We start from the raw sequence: 21150 nt of genomic DNA, 5'->3' as shown, positions 1-21150 counted from the left end.
TGAAAGACACATGAAGTGCCTTTGAATCCTTGCTTCCTACTCCTGACGGAGGTTTTGTAATGGAATATACTGATTTTGGCAGAGTTGCCTCAAATGATCCTCCTCTCCTGCTTGTGCTTTCTCCCCCCCCCCCCCCTTTTTTTTTTTTATTTTGCTACAACCACCTTTTTAATTATAAAGAAACAAGAGAAGAGAGGCAGCCATTTTGGGAACATTTTGCCATCTGAATTCTTCAGGGCTTTGCTTGACGCAGCTTGTGCACTTATCTGCCACATCACAGAGACCCTTTCAGTGTTTGACAGAAACTTTAGAGTACTTGCAAGGAAAACAAAGGACTTCAAATCACTGTGCCCTAGACTGCTTGTGTCCCAAAAGGGATATTTATAAGTTAAAAAAAAAGAAGTACCTCCAGAATTAAAACTGAGTGAAGATCTTTCTTTCTTGGTTCAGAAAAAAATACTCTGACGGATTACATCAAACTGGGTGCTGCATGTGTTTTTTGTTGGCAGCTTCTTATTTTTGGAAAGGAGTTCAATAAAACAAAGCTTTTCCTTAGAAGAATCCCAATTAAAAAATTTCTTGAGCATCCTCTTGAAGTAAATGAGTAATTGCCATGATGTCGATATGGTTATACACATACTTCAAATTGGAATTAAGGACCCAGAAGAGCTGCCACCAAAGTAAAACTAGATGAAAAACATACAGGAGTTATTGTGTTTCTGCCAGTTAAGGGAGCTGCCTGCTCTCAAGCTTTACAATAGCTATCTGTGACATACCCATGGGCCTAGCTGGCTTCTGTCCTAGTGTTTTTGGGAAACTTCTTGTTGCAGTAATGACACGGTCTACTGAGTGGGCAAGTCAGAGACTTGCAGTGGTATTTTGGAGGCTGACTGGAGGTTACACATCAAACCAGCCATGGGGGGCACAATAACACGGCGTTGAGCCAAGAACAACTGACATATTGCTAAGTAAGGCTTATTACTGAGGGCTTAGACCAGGGCTGACTGCTATTGCACAGCTCTAGCTGGAAGCTGACTTGTATCTGGCCATCATAACTAAAAATACTGTGTCTTCTTCTAGGATGCTGGTATGGATGTTTCTGAGCACTAGAAAGCAGATGAGCTGAAGAGAGAGCTAGATCTAAGGTGTTCTGAGCTTCTGCGTATCCTTGCTGTCACCAAGTGTCCTCTCCAATCTAAGCTGGCATTGTACTCCTTGTGCTAAATCAGATCCTTCCCTGGGATACGCTCCTTCAGTGTCCTCCTGGGGTCACATGCACTAGACTAATCCCTTTAGTTAGGTGCAAAAAAACCACACAAAACTTTTTTTCCTGGAGAACTCTCTCCTGCTAAAAGACAGGTACATCTTCAGCTTCATCAATGGGCTCACTAAGGTTGGAGTCTACAAGAGAATAAGGACCTCTGAGCTGCATTTACTCCATTTTGATAAGGACTATCTGTATCTCTAATAAAGGCTCCTGTAAGCAGAGGATGGAAGTGATCTGGTGGTAACAACTGAACTGATTTTGCTGAACAGCAGAGCATTAAAATCAAAGTAAAAGCCAGGAAGGCTAAAGGACTTCCTATTTAGAGGCAACAATTCAAGACTGTTCTCCTGCTTTGAAGAAGCAAAGGAAAGAAAAAAAAAAATGCTCTGAGACACTTGGAGTTTTACTGCCATTTTACCAGCTGATTCCTTTTTTTTATAATTTATTCGAGGGGGGGGGGGGGGAACAACAAACAAGTCCTAGTCCTGCTACTGAGTAATATTTTAATAGGACATAAACTGAGACCTCAACATCAGACTGATCATGAAAAGGTAGATGCAGAGCACTTCATAATGATCCATGATAATGAAAACACCATAGATGCATACCAGTGAATCTTTAAGAACACAGGGGTCTAAAGCCCTGCACTTTCTTACACAACCATAAAAACCAAGCATATCTTAAGTGATCACAGCTATGCTATGATATAAAGCTATTGCTTGATGCCAAACAGCTTGGAAGACACTTGTGTTCTTTGACCCCTTTTCAGGTGTTATTGAAAATCTCCCCAACAAAGACAGTCAATTTTAACAAAATTGCATGCATGCATATCCCACTCTCCTGCAGTAAAAAGCCAGTGTGATAAAGCAAAAAGCATTTGGATATGGAAACATATTTTGTTTTCAATCTTCCAAGAGGCCTTTTCATAAGCAAGGAAAAGAAAAAAGGTATTTGAAGAGGGAAAATGCACTGGCAGTTATCTTCATATAGTCACATAGAAAGGAGAGTCTAAACTATGGAGGCTGTATTTTGCACATGTATCTAATATGTTTATTGAAAGGTTTCATAATCCGCTTCATGTTGTCTTCAGTGCAGCATCTCTTTCAAAGACATTTTGATCCCATTCCTTAATTCTCAGTGGAAAGGATATTGCTCTGACAACTGGAACAATATATTTTTTTAAAAATATTAGAGATACCAGAGAAAAATTAGAGCACTTCATTTGTGGAAGTTCTTTGGGAAGGCTGAAGATAGGGATTTCCTGGCTGTACCTTAGATGGGTCAAAAAAGGTCTGAATCAGAATCACTGAATCTTAGACATTACAGTTATAATGGCCTAGAAAGGTCACCTAATCCATTTCTCTATCACTAATTTGGGAGCGAAAACTACTTGTTGCAGATTAGGACCAGCCTGGGTGCTGGGTTTATTGGGCAATCTCTGGTGTGGATCATTTTTAACAGCAGGGAGACTTCCTGTCTCTGTAACAAACACATACAGTTTTATATTTCTATTTTTCTAAGAACTATCTAAAGGAAAAGCCAGACAGTGGTGGAAAATATTTCCTTTTTTTTTTTTTTGAAACAGCTCCATTTTTGTTATTGGTGAAAGGCTGGGATTCCAATGAAACAAGCTGTTGCTTCTGATATATTTGACACTGTTACATGTATTAGATGTTCCCTTGGAGCATCAAGCAGGCTCCTTCCCAGCAACACAATGTACATGAGTCTAACAATGAGACCCTTGTTAAGATTTCACATAATCATCTAGGTTGAAAAAGACCTTGAAGATCATCTAGTCCAACCATGAACCTAACACTGACAGTTCCCAACTACACCATATCCCTCAGCGCTATGCCAACCTGACTCTTAAACACCTCCAGGGATGGGGACTCCACCACCTCCCTGGGCAGCCCATTACAACACCCAACAACCTGTTCTGTAAAGAAATGCTTCCTACTATCTAGTCTAAACCTTCCCTGGTGCAACTTGAGGCCATTACCTCTTGTCCTATAGCTTGTTACTTGGTTAAAGAGACTCATCCCCAGCTCTCTGTAACCTCCATTCAGGTAGTTGTAGAGGGTGATGAGGTCTCCCCTCAGCCTCCTCTTCTCCAGGCTAAACAACCCCAGTTCCTTCAGCCGCTCCTCATAAGACCTGTGCTCCAGACCCTTCACCAGCTTCGATGCCCTTCTCTGGACACGCTCGAGTAATTCAATGTCCTTTTTGTAGTGAGGGGCCCAAAACTGAACACAGTAATGGAGGTGCGGCCTCACCAGTGCTGAGTACAGGGGTAAGATCACTTCCTCTGATAGAAGCCAGGATGCCATTGGCCTTCTTGGCCACCTGGGCACACTGCTGGCTCATGTTCAGCCGGCTGTCAATCAACACCCCCAGGTCCCTCTCTGACTGGCAGCTCTCCAGCCACTCCTCCCCAAGCCTGTAGCACTGCTGGGGGTTGTTGTGGCCCAAGTGCAGCACCCGGCATTTGGCCTTATTGAAACTCCTACAGTTGGCCTTAGCCCATCGCTCCAGCTTGTCCAGGTCTCTCTGCAGAGCCTCCCTACCCTCGAGCAGATCAACACTCCCACCCAACTTGGTGTCATCTGTAAACTTACTGAGGGTGCACTCGATCCCCTCGTCTAGATCATCAAGAAAGATGTTAAACAGGAGTGGCCCCAAAATCGAGCCCTGGGGGACACCACTCGTGACCGGACTCCAACCGGATTTAACTCCATTCATCACAATTCTTAGGGCCTGGCCATCTAACCATTTTTTTACCCAGCGAAGCGTGTGCCCCTCCAAGCCACGAGCACCCAGTTTTGCCAGGAGAATGCTGTGGGAAACGGTGTCAAAGGCCTTACTAAAGTCAAGATAGATTTGTCTATCTCCTCACTGAAGCAAATCTTCCATGGCTTTGGTTGGGTTTGTCTACACACAGAAGTTAATAGTAACTGAGCAAGAAGTGATCATGGATCCTTCTATTAATTTCTTGGTCTTGGGAAGAAAGAAATTAGGAGTTATTTAGTTGTCAGGGAGACATATTTACATAAAGTTATTATGCTGGGATGAAATTGGATACAGGCTATACCGCATGAAGAATGAAGAATGCCTTAAAACATTTGCAACACAGAGCTATTGAGACAAACACTGTTCTAGTCCAGTCACCTGGGATTAAACTGCAGCCCAGTCCCATCTCTTAATTGTAGTTTTTCTTCAGCCACCAGAAATGGTCTCTTTGGCTGAACAAGGGAAACAGGACAGCTGCTGGCTCTCCTCTAGTGACCAGGAAGACTTTATAGAGATGAACAGTGCCCCTGGGGTGGGGAACTTGGCTCATCCCTCACTAAGCACCCTTCCACCTCTTTTTCTAACACAAACTGTTTCTGGTTTATGTGTTGGTGCGTGTCTGTGCAGTGTGGCTCTAGTCAGAGGCCTAAGTGAAAAAGGGAGAAACTAGAGAGTAGCAGAACTGAAACTTTTTGAGTGTTGACAACACAAAGAGAGGCTACAACCATATCTGACACCCCCCTTCTCCATGTAGTTACCTGTGCTAGTGATTTGTATCCAGTGGTTCCCACAACTCTTCAGTAGGGACGATTAGCATCCTTTGGCCTCTTCAGCTGCACCTTCAGCCTCTTCATGCCAATCTGGAAGCCGTTCATAGCCTGGATAGCAGCTTGTGCACTGGCAGGATTGTCAAAACTCACAAAACCTGTCAAAACACGAGGCAAGGCAGAGGGCTTAATGAGCTGAAGGAGGCCAAGGCATGTACATGCAACGACTACTGAGAATGAGCAAGGGGAAGGGGATGAGGGTGGTGGGAGGGAGGGAGTGAGTAGGTAGGAGGGTGGGTGGGCAGGAAAGTGAGGAGAGGATGGTTGCCAAAGGGGGATGAAGGGTAGGAGGGGTTGTTACAGATCGGTGTCCCAGGATGCAGGGCCTCATTTGAGTGCCAGTTTGGACACAAGATTATGTGAAGTACGGAGATCCAAATGCTGGTGCCACAGTACCAGCACACACAAGATTTGGGTCACCTTTGAGCTGGGTGACCATGTGATGCATGATCTTAAGGAACTCTGTCTTGATCTTCTTCCCTTCATCATGACTGGGGTAAATCTCTAGACCCTCCTTCACTGACCAAGATAACCTTTCCTCTGCCTTCCAATATTCACAATGAAGAGAACCTGATATACCTACTGCTGCTTCCTTATTATGGCAATGCAAGTAAAATGTGAATTTAATAAGTTCTCCATTATGATATTCATTGACATGAATAGTTTGATTTTTGGCCAATTAGGCAGTATGAGGAGCTTTATTAACTGGCAATTTCTGCAGAATTTACGTTGACGCTGCAGTTGAGAAAGATGAATGCTGGTGCTTTCCTAGCATGGTTTCCATAAGTAGTTTCATACCTTGCCAGCAAATCATCCAATCAGTCATGGGGAGCATCCAGCAGTAGAAACACCCATAGTGACTGAACTACAGGCCACCTAAAATGACATTCTTTGTCTCAGTGGAAGACAAGAGCCAAGAAGACAAGACAAGATCTCTCAGAAGAGCCAAGATGTCAAAACCATGCAGGATGAAATGCATCTAATGCATTCAGCTTTGGGGAGGTTTTTTGGTGTGGGCTTATTTTTTTCTATTTTTTTTACGTTAGCTCCAGGAAGAGGCCTCATTTGCCCAGACTGTATATGCCTTTAGATGGAGTGACCATGGGTCTGAGATATTAGTGAGATAGGGGGCCATTACACTGTACAGGAATTGCCTCTGCTACCTTCGCCAGAAATGTCCCCGTGTGCCAACAACATTTCTGAGCACAAATCATGGGTAAGACTAGCCTGGACCAGCCTGCACTCCAAAAAAAGCCATCTGTTTTGTCACCCCTGCAAAGCTCTGGCAGCAGAAATAAACCCTAGGAACCCCCTGTCTCTCAATAGGCTGAAATGAAGAGACAGTTTGCTATCCCCTCAAAAAGCTACTGCTGAGCATTTGCTGCCAGGTATACACCTGCTCCTCACAGCAGTACCAGGAAGGGCTTACAGCCTTGGGCTGTACTGTGAATGCATTCAGCAGCACCTCCTCCCTGGTCTAGTCACTTCTCAAAAGTAAGTCTCACAGGTGACACAGTCGCTTGCATTTGAAAAAGACAGACATACACATGCATACACACCTCCTCACTCTTTCATTAAAGCTGTACTCCCTGCCTTTGGCTAATAACAAGTTTATGAAAGGTCATAAAACATATGATCTTAGCCTCAAAGTGAGACAACAGGTTTACTGAGTGTGGCAGATGTGGTTTTAAGAGGGAGGCCAATGGAAAAAACAGGCATCCCTCTTCGTCCTCCTGTCTTGAAACCGAAGCTTCAAGTAATGGGGTCTCCATGCAGTTTTCCTCACAACCACCTGGATGAGGAGGTACAAAAACTGAAGCTCTGAAGATGTGAGCAAAAGTATTGCTCAAGCCTCACAGCACTCATCTAGACAGAAAACTGGAGAGTTATGGTGAGTAATGAGCTGGGCTATTATTAAATGGCAATAGATCTGGTTTTGTAATCACTTATTAGCCAGTAAGCACCTGACAATGTTCCCAGATTACATTTGACTAGTCAACAATGTCCTATGATTTGACCTCAGCAAAGGAACAAAATAAACACCTCCTGATTTCACCTAAGTTGATTCATTCTTTAAATACTGCTGGAAGCTCTCTTGAAAATGCTTTGAGCTTCAACTTGAAATTTGCTGTCTAGCTACCTCGCATCTTTAAATATAGGATGTAGTAAAAGCCAGTTCTTTTTAAAATCACCTCTGGGTTGCTAATACTCCTGTCCAAGACCCATCAGCTACATCTACAACAGTAAACTAAAATTGTGCCAGGGAAGTTCAGAGAAAATGGACCCAAACATCTCTACCACTGAATTTTTAGAAAGGCCCTTGGCATAGTCTTGTCTTGTGCCTAACTCCAAACAATTCCTGGACAAAGTCTGAGTATTAGTGCAGGACAGAGGCTCTTTCCAGTAGTTAGCTTGGATGTGGCCATGATATTCTGGAAAGTAAGAGAATTTAATAGTTTGGGTGTGGGCTCTTCTGTGCTAGAGGAACATGTCAGGTATGTTTATGAATATATAAATGATATAGTATACTTCACATTTGCTAGTAGCCATGGTTAATGATTATGCTAGTAGCTATAGTTACCATATGGGAACAATTGCTAGGTCAAGCAAGAAGAACAAACTCCAATCTCCAAACCCCAGAAAATAGGTAGAACGTCCTGGACCATAAAGACAATGTCTGGGATTGTTTTGAGGATGAATTATTTGACAACTTGGCAAAATGACTATTTGCTTAGTTAACTTGGCAATGAAACTAACTTCTGAGTGTCCTGAAAGTAAACTGCCTTCATTATAATACTAAAAAACACACCCACAGGTCAAAAAGACCCCTGCCCAGGTTAAGACCCTTCCCCAAGCATGCATAGTATTAGAAGCATTAGGTAAGCCGTACTATAATTATATGATACTCACTAACCGATCAGTATCTAATAGGCTTGTTATGGAAAAGTACTAACTTCTGATTTTTGTGTACAAAAGGAGCATGAAAACCTGCTGTTGTTGTGCTTGATTTGTGGAAAAGTCCACCGAGCACCCAGGCCTGAATAAATACAATATCTCTCCTGAGTGTGTTAAGATTGGTTTATTGCATGCTGGGCACAAATCTGCTTTTCAGGTAACAGCTTTTGGCGTCCCAGATGGGACAGCTGTAATGCCTTGCCCGGATCGACTTGCTGACTCTTGGTGGGGAGACCCTGCTCTCTGGAATCCAGCGCGCACCTACCTTTTGATCGAGGACTCTGTGAGTACTCTCCCCGCCCAGAGTGGGTAAGCGACACAATGCTGCAAGGCTTGATGAAAGAGATATTGTTTAATATAAGGTTATGCATGCACTTAAGGGGGGATTGTGGGTAAAATAGGTAAATTCATATACATTTGACAGTGATTGTTGGAGTATATCAAATTGTGGATCAAAACATTCCTTCTGGGTAAAAATATGGGAGCTCAGCCATCTAGAATGACTCCTTGTTCTCCTCTTGGGTGTATTATAAAATATTGGGGAAAATTTGGAGGAGATCCATTAACAAGGGAATGGCTAATTGAATATTGTACTAAATGGTGGCCACTGTATAAATTGAAAAAAGGGAAGAATGGACCTCGAAGGGGTCATTGAAATATAATACTATTTTGCAATTAATATTGTTTTGTCGATGACAAGACAAATGGGATGAGGTACCTTATGTTGATTTATTCTTTACTTTGAGAAATGATCATGAAACTCAAAAGAAATGTAGAATTTTGGATTCTGATTCTAATGTAACGATGATGATGGAAGATAAAGATACAGAGTCCTGTTGTTCTGCGTGTAGTATTAGGAAGAGGTGTTTAAAATTGAGTGATGAAGAGGAGGTGTGAGAGATGAAAAAACAGGCCTGCAAGAAACACAGACTAAGAAAAACAGCCTGAGAAAGCGATAAAAGTTGAGGCTGATCTAAGGAATGCCTCAAACACTCGCAAGACAAAACCATAGTCACAGGGTGCATTCTGTGGAGGTCGAAGCTGATAAGGCTGCCCAAATAACACAGGATGCAGCTGGAGGGGGGAGCCCTGTGGAGACAGGATGGTGTTGCTCTGGTGCATCTGCTCAAATTTCAAGGGCCATCCGTCCGGTAAATGACCTTTGCTTCATTATCCACGAAATGCACATTAAAGTTAACACCCCTCAATATGCTAACGAAGACTAACAAGACCATGCTAATTACATCATCCCATGAAACACCTTACCCCTCCCCATACATGGGATACATAGGTATGTGGGTCGACCTAGGGGACGGACCCAAGGAAAGTGGGTATAAATTGAGGGGAAGGAAAGGGGGGGGAAGGGGTTGGGAGAGTGCAGTGAAGCGAAGAAGATGGATGCCTCCTGAAACCCTCACTGTTGGGATCGACACAGAAACCCAGACCGGTGATCTCCATTCCCCTACTCCCTCTATCTCCCCCCTTTCCTTTTTCCCATTTTTCCTTCAGTACCATTAAGAAATGCAAGGCATATTGTATTGCTTGCCACAACTTGCTGTATACTTAGCCAATTATCATGTGTTCAATTAGTACATTGTGGGTAGTTAATAAATGTTTGGACTTTTAGACTTGTCTCACCGTTGTCCGCTCCGTTGGGGATTTATGAATCTGAGTCACTTGTCTCCCTCATCTGAGTGGGACGTGACAGGAGGATGTACAAATGTTGGTGGTTTTGGATAGTGAAGAAAATAATGCTGGATGAGCTGGTGGTTTTAGCCCTATAGCAGGGAGAAATCAAGCACAGAAAAACCTTACACTATTAGTTCCTCTTCAACAGGCTGTAGGTCCGAGAAGGAAATCCAGTATTTGTCAAGGTACCGTTTACTACTTCTGATTTAATGAACTGGAAGGAGTCAGCTGGATCATATAGGGAAAACCCAGACAAAATGTATCATTCTTTTGGAATGATTATTGAAAATCTTAATCCAGACTGGCAGAACACGCAAGTTTTATTAAATAGCTTGTTAACCCGGAATAAAAGAGAAAGAGAAAAAGATAATAAAGAAGGAGAAATTAAAAGACAGAAAACAGAAAGCTGCAATTTTGTCAGCCACCCTTGGTAATGCCCAAATTTTAACTCGAGGTAGAGGTTTTTTCAGAGGGCGAGGAAAAGAGGTAGGAGAGTAGGTAGGGGAGTAGAATGTGGAAATATGATCAGACAGTCAGTAACCCTAGAAATTACTCAATATGCCTTTTTCAGGGATCAACGACACTGGAAAAATGAGTGTCTGAAAAATAAAAGAGCCATTCAGCCCCAGGAAATACCTCCTGAAGCTGACTTGCTGATGTTGGGAATTGAATCTAAGTAATAAAGACCAGGGACTCTCCAGCCAAGCCCCTGGTTCAGTAAATCTGGGGAATAAAACTTTTGATTTTCTAGTAGATACAGGAGCAAAATATTCAGTCATAAATACTTACAGAGGGACTCCAAGTAAATTTAATATGTCGATTGTTGGAGTCACGGGAAAGACAGAGGTCAGACCATTTTTGAAACCCTTGAAGTGTGAAATTGGAGGAAAAACAGTAATGCATGAATTTTTATAAGTATTGGCATCCCCAATACCTCTCCTAGGATGGGATTTTTTGAGTAATCTAGGAGCACATATAAAAAAAAAAAAAAAAGAAAAAAAAGGATTCAAGTTCATTTTCCTAAAGCTAATGCCTGGCAGGCACAAATATGCTTGTTACAAGCAGAATCGGAAAATAAAGAAGAGAACTTGGAAACGTTCCTGAGGAAATTAAGAATGCAGTCACTCCCTCTGTGTGGGCATCTGAGAAACCTGGAAAAGTGAAGAATGTGGAACCAGTAAAAATTGAATTAAAACCAAGAATTCGGCCGGTAAGAAAGAAACAATATCCTATTAGTATGGAAGCCAGGAAAGGCTTGGAGCCAACACTGCATAATTTTCTTAAATACGGACTTTTATGAGAGTGTCAATCTGAATACAGTACTCTAAACATGATTGTTTACAAGTCATTGACCAGGCCTATGCCAGCAGACCAGACCCGAGAGATGCTCCCCTCCAAACTCCAGATGAAGAACTATATACTGATGGAAGCAGTTTTGTTGTGAAGGGGATAAGAAAGACTGGTTATGCTGTGGTGACACTAACCGAGGATTGAGAAGTTAAAACATTGCCTCCAAATCCCTCTGCAAAAAAAGCTGAAATAATTGCCTTAACGAAGACTTTTATCTGCTAGTGGTACACCTATAAAGTATGGAGCAGAGATTTTAAACTTGCTGGAAGCAGTACAGAAGCTGAAGGAAGTCGATGTGATACATTATAAAACACATCAAAAAGAAAATTCAGCTGTAATCCGAGGAAATCGGAGGGCAGATGAAGCTGCAAAATGAGTGTCACTTAGCATTATTTGTGTTCTAATTCCATCAAGGGAAATGCAAGTAGAACCCCCAAAGTATAAAGAACAAAAAGATAAATTGGCTAAGTTACTAAAATGCAAAAAAGAAAATGGATGGTGGTAGATTACTCCACATGGACAATGACTCCTGAAATCATGAAAAAGTTAATGACTAAAACCCATGAAGAAACCCCTATGGGAGCAGAAGCAATGGTTGAATCAGTAAGATGTTATGCAATAGGGGTCAAAATGTTGCTCATTGCTAAAAGTGTGAGTAACCAATGTGAAATTTGTTTTAGGAACATTCCAAAGATACAAGCCTGACCCCCTCCAGGAGAGGTAAGAAAAGGCATAACTCCTGGTGAGTATTTGCAAATAAATTTTTCAGAATTGCCAAGGTGTAATCAATACCGATATTTATTGGTATTGGTGGATACCTTTTCTGGTTGGCTTGAAGCTTTCCCGTGTTGAACCAACAAGGCAAAAGAAGTAACAGAACACCTACTAAAAGAAATTATTCCAAGGTTTGGGGTTCCTCTAGGAATGTCCTCTGATAGAGGTCCACATTTCATAGCTGAGGTTGTCAGGAATATGAGCAAAATACTAGGGATTAGGTGGAATTTACACGCCCCCTGGAGGCCACAATCCAGTGGACAGGTAGAAAGAATCACTCAAACACTAAAATGACAAATTTCTAAATTATGCCAGGAAGCCAAATTAAAATGGGTTGAAGCTTTGCCACTTGCCCTACGGAAGATTAGAGTAACTCCTAGAATTGGAGAAAGGATAAGCCCATTTGAAATTCTATATAGAAAACCTTATAATGCCAATTTGACAGGGAAGCCTGAGCAAATGCATATAGTAAGAAAAAAGGTATCTTTTTATCTTTAAACAAGGTATTAAATTCCATTCACAAATACCGTACTTTTAAGAGCACCTGTACCCCTTGATTTCCCGGTACACTCTTTCTGTCCTGGAGATCAGGTCTACCTACGAATGTGGAAGGATGATCCTCTTGAAGAAAAGTGGAAAGGACCCTATTAAGTGTTGCTAACCATGAACACTGTTGTGAAACTTGGAAGAGTGGAACCCTGGATCCATTATACTAGGATAAAGAAAACACCTCCTGGACTGTGGACATTGGTACCTAAGGGACCTTTGAAATTAACTTTAAGAATCATTTCTTCATCTAAACTGCATACAAGGAATATTTATATTTTGTATCCTTATAATTGCAGGGGGGAACAATCATATTAACCTATTTGTACAAAGAATTTTGCTTGTGCTAAGATTGTTTATAATGAAGATCAAAGTCTTATTAAGTTTATTAGTGCTTTCATTAGACGCTATTGAGCTTCAATTCTTGATGCCAAAATGAGATAGAAATCGAAATATTTGGGAACTCTTAGCCAGAGAAGTAACCAACACATCTTCCTTCTGTATATCTGTAGAAAACTCGGTAGGAGAAATGTATAGTTCTTGTTTTATAGGGGTATCAATTCCTTTAGAGTTCTTAAAAAAACTATACTATGTTCCGAAATTTTGATGCCAAATTGACTTATCTTAACATATATAGTCTAGGTAAATCAACTAAAATCAAAGAAAAAAGGAATGTTGAGAGTGAAGGTGTGAGGAGCACTCCCTGCAATGCATTGTGTCAAGTTTGTAAATTGTTCTTCGAAATGCAAGAATTTGACTCTTTTGAAGCCTCCTTTAAGCTGCAATACCACACAAAATTTAAGCTATGCCTGGGCACATACTAGATTACCCATAGGCTAGTTTTTACTATGTGGGCAATTGGCATATTCCTACATACCAGAAAATGTGACTGGAGGACCATGTTCCATAGGAAGAATGGCTCCATTGTTATTGAATAAGGAAGATTTAGAACACAATAAACAAGGTAAGAGAAGTACACATCTGATACCTGAGGACTGTGACTCCCAAGTCACTCTCTATAGCTCTAGTGAAATGTCTGCAGCAGCCATACTTGCTCCTGGAGTTGGAGTGGCTATGAATTATCACACAATAAAAAGGATTACGTGTGCCCTAATTAAATGATACTTCACAGGCACTCACGGCTATCAGAACTGAAACGGCACAAATAAGGGAAGCTACTCTGGAAAATAGAGCGGCAATTGATTATCTACTTCTTACACACAATCATGGCTGTGAGGAGTTTAAAGGGATGTGTTGTTTTAATATAACAGATAATTCTCAATTGGTTGAAAATTCAACAACTGAAAGACCTGGCATCTGAATTCAAAGAACGAGAAGGATTAGACTTCTCTTGGTTACTCTCATGGCTTCCTGATCTCAAATGGTTGAAACATTTATTTTTACTTGTGTTACTTATAGTAATGATGATCATTAAAACTTGTTGCTTGATTCAGTGTATGCCGCTTTGCAGGTCAAAAATCTATAAAGAAATGGTGTGAGACTTACGTTGTTTAAAACATCATAGGTCTCAAAGGGGGGAATTGATATAGTATTGTTAGGTGTTGGAAACGTGAAAAAAGCAAAACAGTGAGAAATCTGTAAAGCACACATATTTCCTTGACACAGGGTGCCCAGAGCAAGCACAGGATGGGATGGAGGTCCAGTGATTTGTGTTTGTTGTGGCGCCAAGGAGGAATGTGAAGCCGGGTGTAGGCCGCACAGTCCCATTCTTTCACTCCTCTCAAGGACAGATTTATCTCCTGCTCTACCCTGCTGATTTTTGCAGTAGCAAGCTGACCTTGTTCCTCATCCTCCCTTTTTTTCTCACAAAAACCAGCTGTACCCCTTGGCACCAAGGAATGTACTGTGTCGTTACTCAAACGATAATGACTTGACCACAGTCCCACCCACTCACACATACATACTAAGATAAATACTACCCCAAGTTTGTACCTAACTGGAGGGGATGATAATCCGACACCAAATTGGAGGGACAGATCGATGGGTTTGAGCTCTCGCCCCCCCCCCAGAAGGGATGCCTTTTGGTAAGATTTCCCTTGGCTACGCCGAGTAATTACCCAGGAACTTAGTGTGTGTGATTGCAATTATTTTTCTTTTGTGTAGTGCTATATAGCCAACCTGCAGTTTGTGCATTTATCGTAGGCAATCTTAAAGAATCTGTAGATGCTGCATAAAAATAAACCGTACTATTCGTGAATCTGACTGCTTCTCTTGAATGCAACCAGACTTTCAGCATATGGGCTGTTTGGGCTAGGTCAGACCTATAGTGACGGCCACTAATCCGCACTATTCATGAATCTGATGGCTTCTTTTGAATGCAACCGGACCTACAGCATACGGGCAGTTTGTGCATCTGGGTCAGACCTATAGTTATGGCCCCAATTGGCATACCTATTAAGAGATAAGTCCAGCTGCCCCTAGCCCCTCTAATCTCTGAGGATTGGCTAGAACACAAGGGGAGTCATCTCTTACCAAATTTAGTCTCACCTTAAATGCAACAAGTATACTTCACATTTGCTAGTAGCCATGGTTAATGATTATGCTAGTAGCTATAGTTACCATATGGGAACAATTGCTAGGTCAAGCAAGAAGAACAAACTCCAATCTCCAAACCCCAGAAAATAGGTAGAACGTCCTGGACCATAAAGACAATGTCTGGGATTGTTTTGAGGATGAATTATTTGACAACTTGGCAAAATGACTATTTGCTTAGTTAACTTGGCAATGAAACTAACTTCTGAGTGTCCTGAAAGTAAACTGCCTTCATTATAATACTAAAAAACACACCCACAGGTCAAAAAGACCCCTGCCCAGGTTAAGACCCTTCCCCAAGCATGCATAGTATTAGAAGCATTAGGTAAGCCGTACTATAATTATATGATACTCACTAACCGATCAGTATCTAATAGGCTTGTTATGGAAAAGTACTAACTTCTGATTTTTGTGTACAAAAGGAGCATGAAAACCTGCTGTTGTTGTGCTTGATTTGTGGAAAAGTCCACCGAGCACCCAGGCCTGAATAAATACAATATCTCTCCTGAGTGTGTTAAGATTGGTTTATTGCATGCTGGGCACGAATCCGCTTTTTGGGTAACATACACAACTACCAAGTATCAGAGCTGAGTTGGCTGCAGCTGGACAATTACTTATATCATGTCTTTAGAGAAACTAGCTTGCCTGTGAACTTTGATTTGTACTCTTGCAACTGGCCCTGTTGTAATATACCTCCTACTGACTAAACGTGCATATATAGATTGTGTCTATACATGCATCCATTTGCAAGCAAATCACCTTGGGATCCTAAAATAATCAGTGGAGGTCTAGCCAACATAGTCAGTGGAGTATAAGACACAATTTCTCTCTTTTTTTGAGACACTCCTAGCTGTGCTCAAATGAATCAAGTCCCACTGTCTGTAGCAGGGACCAGCACTGACTGCAATGAAGGCAGGCACCTAGCTTAAACCAAGGTACCTCTTTTGTGGAATTTACCTGGTTCTGCAGTTGGGACTGACATCTCAAAGTAAGATGTTGTTAACTGGCTAATGACTGGGTGAGTCACTCCCCAAAGTGATGTTAATTGCTGAATCAAACTCCTAATGCATGTAAACCCCATCAGAAATGCTGCCAAGTATCATGGAAGTGTACTATTTGTGTACTTTTGCCAAGACTAGACCTTTAGTTGGGTGATAAGCTCTAGTGCCGGGATGCTGATACAGTTGTACCTTTACAAAAACCTTGCCTTTAGATAAGCTCACAAAGCTACACTACTTTTTATCATTACTTTGCTTTTAGGATGGAATTCTAAGGCCATTTTCTCATTCCATATAAAGCTATAAATAATACAGCATTATTAACAACTGAGACTAATAAGAGAGGTCAGAAGTACATTTGCTCACTATATTTCATTTAGACCAGATAATGAAGCTGGGAGTTATACTCTGATGCTATTGGTATATCAGTTGCCTACAGATTTGGATTGTTTATTTTTATCTCCTTAGTTATGATATCCACTGCTGTAATATAAAAATCTCTACTGGCTAGCTGCTGAGGGTGGAGGGGCTGAGGTGGGAGGGCTGGGGAGAGAGAAGGAGGAGAGAAAATGCCCATAATTTTGCATTTTCTTTGTGAGCACATCCTAGGGACAGAGCATCTAATTCCTCTAGCTTCATCTGATTGTTTTGTTTCAGGGGACTTGATATGCTCAGAAGTTGTTGGTGCATTCAACATCCCCTTCGTGTTATTTATGTGGAGTTGCATTTCATATTGCTGAAGGTATCTGGATGGACTCCAAAAAGAAGAAAAGCTATGGTTTATCCTGAGAGTTGAGATGTCACAGTGATAAGGGATAGGCAGATAAGATGTGCTAACAATATCATATTCCTTTGTCTTTTCAGGTCAGATACCTACTGGTAGATTATATGACTTTGTTGTTGTTGTTACATGCACTATTGGCAGTTAACTATCTTTGTTTCTCCACGTCAATGTCGGCAGTGTTAATGGTGCTATGCCACGTTTAAAGATGTATGACTAGGAACAGAATGTGTGTACTGGAAAAAATAGCTTAAATACTTGCTTTCTGAGTGGCTGTAATGTTTGAGCCATGACTATAGGGCTTAAAGCATGATGACAGTACTACAGTTGCTCAAGAAGCTATCTGTGTTTTGAACACCAGCCCATGCATTGTGATCTACACTCTTGAAGGGCAAAAGAGAAAGGGAGAGGTTAAAAATCTTGAAGTTGTTTCTGTGCATCAGTTAATTAATAATTAGAGAAATATATGTTCTGGTCTGAAGATGGTTGGTAGGAGGACAGGATTTTGTGATAAATCTATTTTATGGGGGGGTGGGGTTTTTTTTCTTTTTTTTTTTTTTTTCTCCAGGGATTATGTAAAAAGGCTGTTCTAATATACAATTTATCAAAGCAGCAAAGAATGAAAAAAACCTACTAGGACTGCAGCTCAGGGCATCTAATCTTCCTGATTCTGCACAGCATTTCCAGGAAGGTACTGACATTGGAGTCCATGACTTCTCCTGGCCTGTTCTTTTCCTGCATGACTGTGTAAATGATTAGTGGGCAGAAACTGGGGTAGCATCTTGGAGGGTGCTTTGGTTTCTCCCAATTTCTTCCACAGGAAGTCTTGGTAGTGGGGCATACTGAGGGAGCTTCATGCCCTTCTCATGACGTCAGCATGATCACCAATGGCTTTATGTAACTGATATTGCTCAAGGACTGTTCTTCTGTTTTAATGAGCTGAGATGATAAAAAAGGGAATTAGCAATCTATCTCAGAGTGCATTTGAAAACTGTTTTGCAACTGTAAACTTTTCATTCACAGTGAGTAGTATCTCTGCATGGCCATGAATTAGCTTGTGCACTAAGTGTAGTCCTGAATGAGCACATCGTTAGGTTCCCATGGATCCTTAATTGGTCTTTCTGAGTTTTCTGTTTCTCTTTGCATGCTGCAAGGAGAATCAGCAGTTAATGTGCAAAACAGCCTTTTGATGATGTGCTACCAGGTTGGAATAACATGTTGTTTCTCTTCAGCAGAAGCCTTCCTCTGGATGGAGCCCAATGTTTGGTAACAACACTGAGCATCCCTAAATCAGAAGTCAAGACCACCATGAATGACAGATCCAGATGCAAGCTTTTGATCTAGATTCCTGCAGTGGGGGCAGATGGTCCTATGCCAGGTCCACGCATGTAACTAGGCTGGTCTCAGGCAATGGAAAGGAAAAGAGGAACCTCAAAGAAACAAATATTTAACTTTTCTTAAAACTAAGAAGAGTTATTGGATCTATGTTCCAGATACTTGCTGCACAAAACTACCATCTCAGAGATGCACTTTGCAAGTGATTGCAACAGAAACAAATAGACATTGGTGCTTATTAGCTTTTTTAGGCAAGAGATACATTTTTCTGGTTCTGGCTGTCAGTGTATTTGTCTGACTGCCATGATGGCTCTCTCTTGGTGCTTCTTGTTCCTGCAGTTATTAAAGCCACTAGCTAAGGAGAGGATCTCATTCTTCTGAACTTTCCCCTCTTGTCATTCAACTCATATTCATCTCACTAGAGGGAAATGAGAATTACAGAAGAGTAAGGATCTGCCTCTCAGCCTGTGGAAGGCCCATGCAGTGAAAGAGAAGAAACATCGTGCATATGGGTTGGGTACTAGCGCAGGAGAAGTCCGTGCCCTTTGCTTCCCTTGCATCCAAAGAGCTGCTACCCAGGACATAAGAGGGGGCCTGGGCCAGACTACTAAGATGAAGGAAGCTGCAGAAAGTACTGACAATTGGTTAGACCAGGGGCCCCACTCCTTTCCTTCCCTTCCCCCAAGCATTTGAGTAAGTAATTAAGGAATTAGTTATTAATATAACTGTCCCATTAGCACACGGCTTCCTTGCTTTTGTTACTAAGTGAATGGAGAGATCTAAGAACATCAGGGAGGCATTTTTCTGCTGGGAAGGCAACAATAATGTGTTCAGATCACAGGACTCTCCTCCTCTGTGGGAAGGGTGCTGGGGAGGTGTTCCCACCCTTCTTCCTCCATTGGGACTTGACCACCTACCCTTCAGCACTTCCCTGCTACTTCAGTCCATTTCACTTCTAAGATTGCTCAGTTTCTCTGTGTTTATTAGTCTTATCAGATAATGGAGGTTTTCCTTCAATTGCCTTGCAAAGTCTTTACCTTGCTATTTTCTTTACATGATGTACTAGCTTCTGTCTTGCCAGTTTTTAGTGCTGTAAAGAATTTCAGGATAAAATCTGTATGTAAGTAGCTCTATAATGTATGTGTGCATTGGAAGGTATTGTATTGTAAGGTGATTTATGGGTACTGGAATACTCAATAAAGGAGTTCGTCTGCAGATCAAGGGCATAGCACTTCAGCTGTTATCTGGTGTCTAATACAGTTTGATGACTTTTTTGAATATTTAACCTTCCACTGATGTTTAATCATGTCCAGGTGAGATCCATCTATCCAGTTATCCATCCCATCCATCCACCCATTTTGTAATGTATGAACTGACAATTATGCTAAACAACTACTATTAAATATTTCGCATCTGTGGAATGAGATAATTGGAACCTAGGAATATTGGAAGAATTGGCTCAGAAATTTGATGAGCCATTAATGTTCATTTTAGAAATGTATGGAATGTTAGAAAATGTTCAAAGTATTCCAGGAAAACAACCCCAAAACTATTATTAACTTTTAAGTATGTAAACTAGATGACCTGATAAACTTAGTTAATCTTTCATAAGCCTAAGTAAAAATTATGAAAATTTTTATATGAGCTTATATGGCAAAGAATTAAAAGGTATACAGTTAATACCAATCATCATGGAAAATAACCTGATTGCATGAAATTGCAAGTTTGGTTAATAAAGTAAAATTTCACTGAGTATACATAAACTTTTCCAGAGTATTTGAGAGTGCCCTTCTTTACAGAAAATGAAAGCAGCCCATATCAAACTTAAAAATTGGATGATAGACCACCAAAAAAATAGTAAGTTGTGACTTACTTACAATATCGAGGAGTTTCTAGTAGGCCCCTCCAGGAGCATGCTGAAAGCTCTGTGCTATTCATTTTCTCTAACATTACCTGGAAGACATCTAAAGTAATTACTGGTAAAATTTGCCAATCATACAAAAATGGTGAAGTGATAAATAATGACAGAAGTAAGTCATGTTGACCTGGGTCACTGCATAGGCTGGGCTCAGTTAAAAAGTGTTCATTTTAATCCATCAAAATGGAAAATTAAGTATCCGCAGGAAAAAGCAAGTGGGTCACTCATAAAAAGGGGAAATCTTCACTAGAAAACACTGCTTCTAAGAAGAACACGGGTGTCATGATAACAGCCAACTACATGAGCTCCCAGGATTATGTTGAAAAACTCAAAGTCCCAAGACTCAGTACAGTCTTGGGATGAAGCCAGTCTCTGAGGAATATCCTTTAGAAGTAGCAAGGTGATGTTACCTCTGAGTATGGCTCAGGAAAGATCCTTACTGGAATTCTGCATTTAGTTTTAGTGATTTCTCTACAAAAAATAAGTTTTAGGAATTATTCAGAACTAAAAGAATAATTTTAGGTCTGAAAAAGTAACGAGTTGCCACAATTTATCGAAGAGAAGGTTAAACAGTCTTCTGACCATAGCGTATAAACAATTTTTAATAGAACATGTTTCTTTAATATAGAAAAAAAAAAGAGCTTGATGTTTTCTTCTGGATGGAAGCAGACATTTGACAAATTTAAAATGGAAATAAGACACTGAATCTGCGTTTTTTTAAATAGTGAAGGTAATTAACTATTTTACAACATCTTGTTTAGCAATAGGGGTGGAGCACCTATCACATGAAATCTTGATTAAGAGACTATCTAAAAGGGATGCTATGATTCAAGCAAAAGGTTTGAACCTGTCACATGAGCTGAAGTATCTGGCATGTGTTATTTCAGACTTCAGTCCAAAGGATCAGAACAGTCCCTTCTGATAGTGCCTGTCTGTCTGTTGTTCATTTCATATTTCAGATATTTAGAAAATCATTTCTTGCCTGCTAATCTGGCATGAACTGCGGTAACATTCATGATAGAGGCGACAATTGATGTTAATACCTTATAATAAGTGGCCCCAAAGTGTGGGCCGCAGACCACTGAGACAGCTGACTGGTACTTGTTCTTCATCTTGCTTCCAGCTGAGAGAAACTGAACAGATGGGAAGGGAAGATTAAATGAAGAGTGAAAGTAGATGGCATGATTAACTTTCTCTAAAGGTCAGAACACCCAGTGCAGAAGATAGCTTGAAATACACATGCATCTTCCTTATGTTACCTTCCTGTCTTCCTGTGCATGAAACTACTTCTATACATTGAGGCAGTGTGAGCTGGAATGTGCAGAGAAGTGGTCCCTGTTATTGTGCATTGTCAGTTGGATTCTCTTGAG

General features: G+C 41.0%; 1 protein-coding gene across 32 annotated transcripts in view; it reads right to left on the bottom strand.

The window, feature by feature from the left end:
• Positions 1-4851: 4851 nt before the first annotated feature.
• The window catches only part of LOC141917810 (CUGBP Elav-like family member 4), a 1125997-nt gene continuing 1109698 nt past the window's right edge, over positions 4852-21150 (bottom strand). For all 32 annotated transcript variants that reach the window (XM_074811355.1, XM_074811370.1, XM_074811383.1 and 29 more), the window contains one exon: positions 4852-4979. In XM_074811355.1, the coding sequence (XP_074667456.1) occupies positions 4852-4979 (128 nt within the window). The remainder of the gene's footprint in view (positions 4980-21150) is intronic.

The sequence above is a fragment of the Strix aluco genome, chromosome W (assembly GCF_031877795.1).
Source record: "Strix aluco isolate bStrAlu1 chromosome W, bStrAlu1.hap1, whole genome shotgun sequence".
Taxonomy (NCBI): Eukaryota; Metazoa; Chordata; class Aves; order Strigiformes; family Strigidae; genus Strix; species Strix aluco.
Note: the sequence above shows the minus strand (reverse complement) of the source record. Positions and strands in the feature narration are given on the sequence as shown.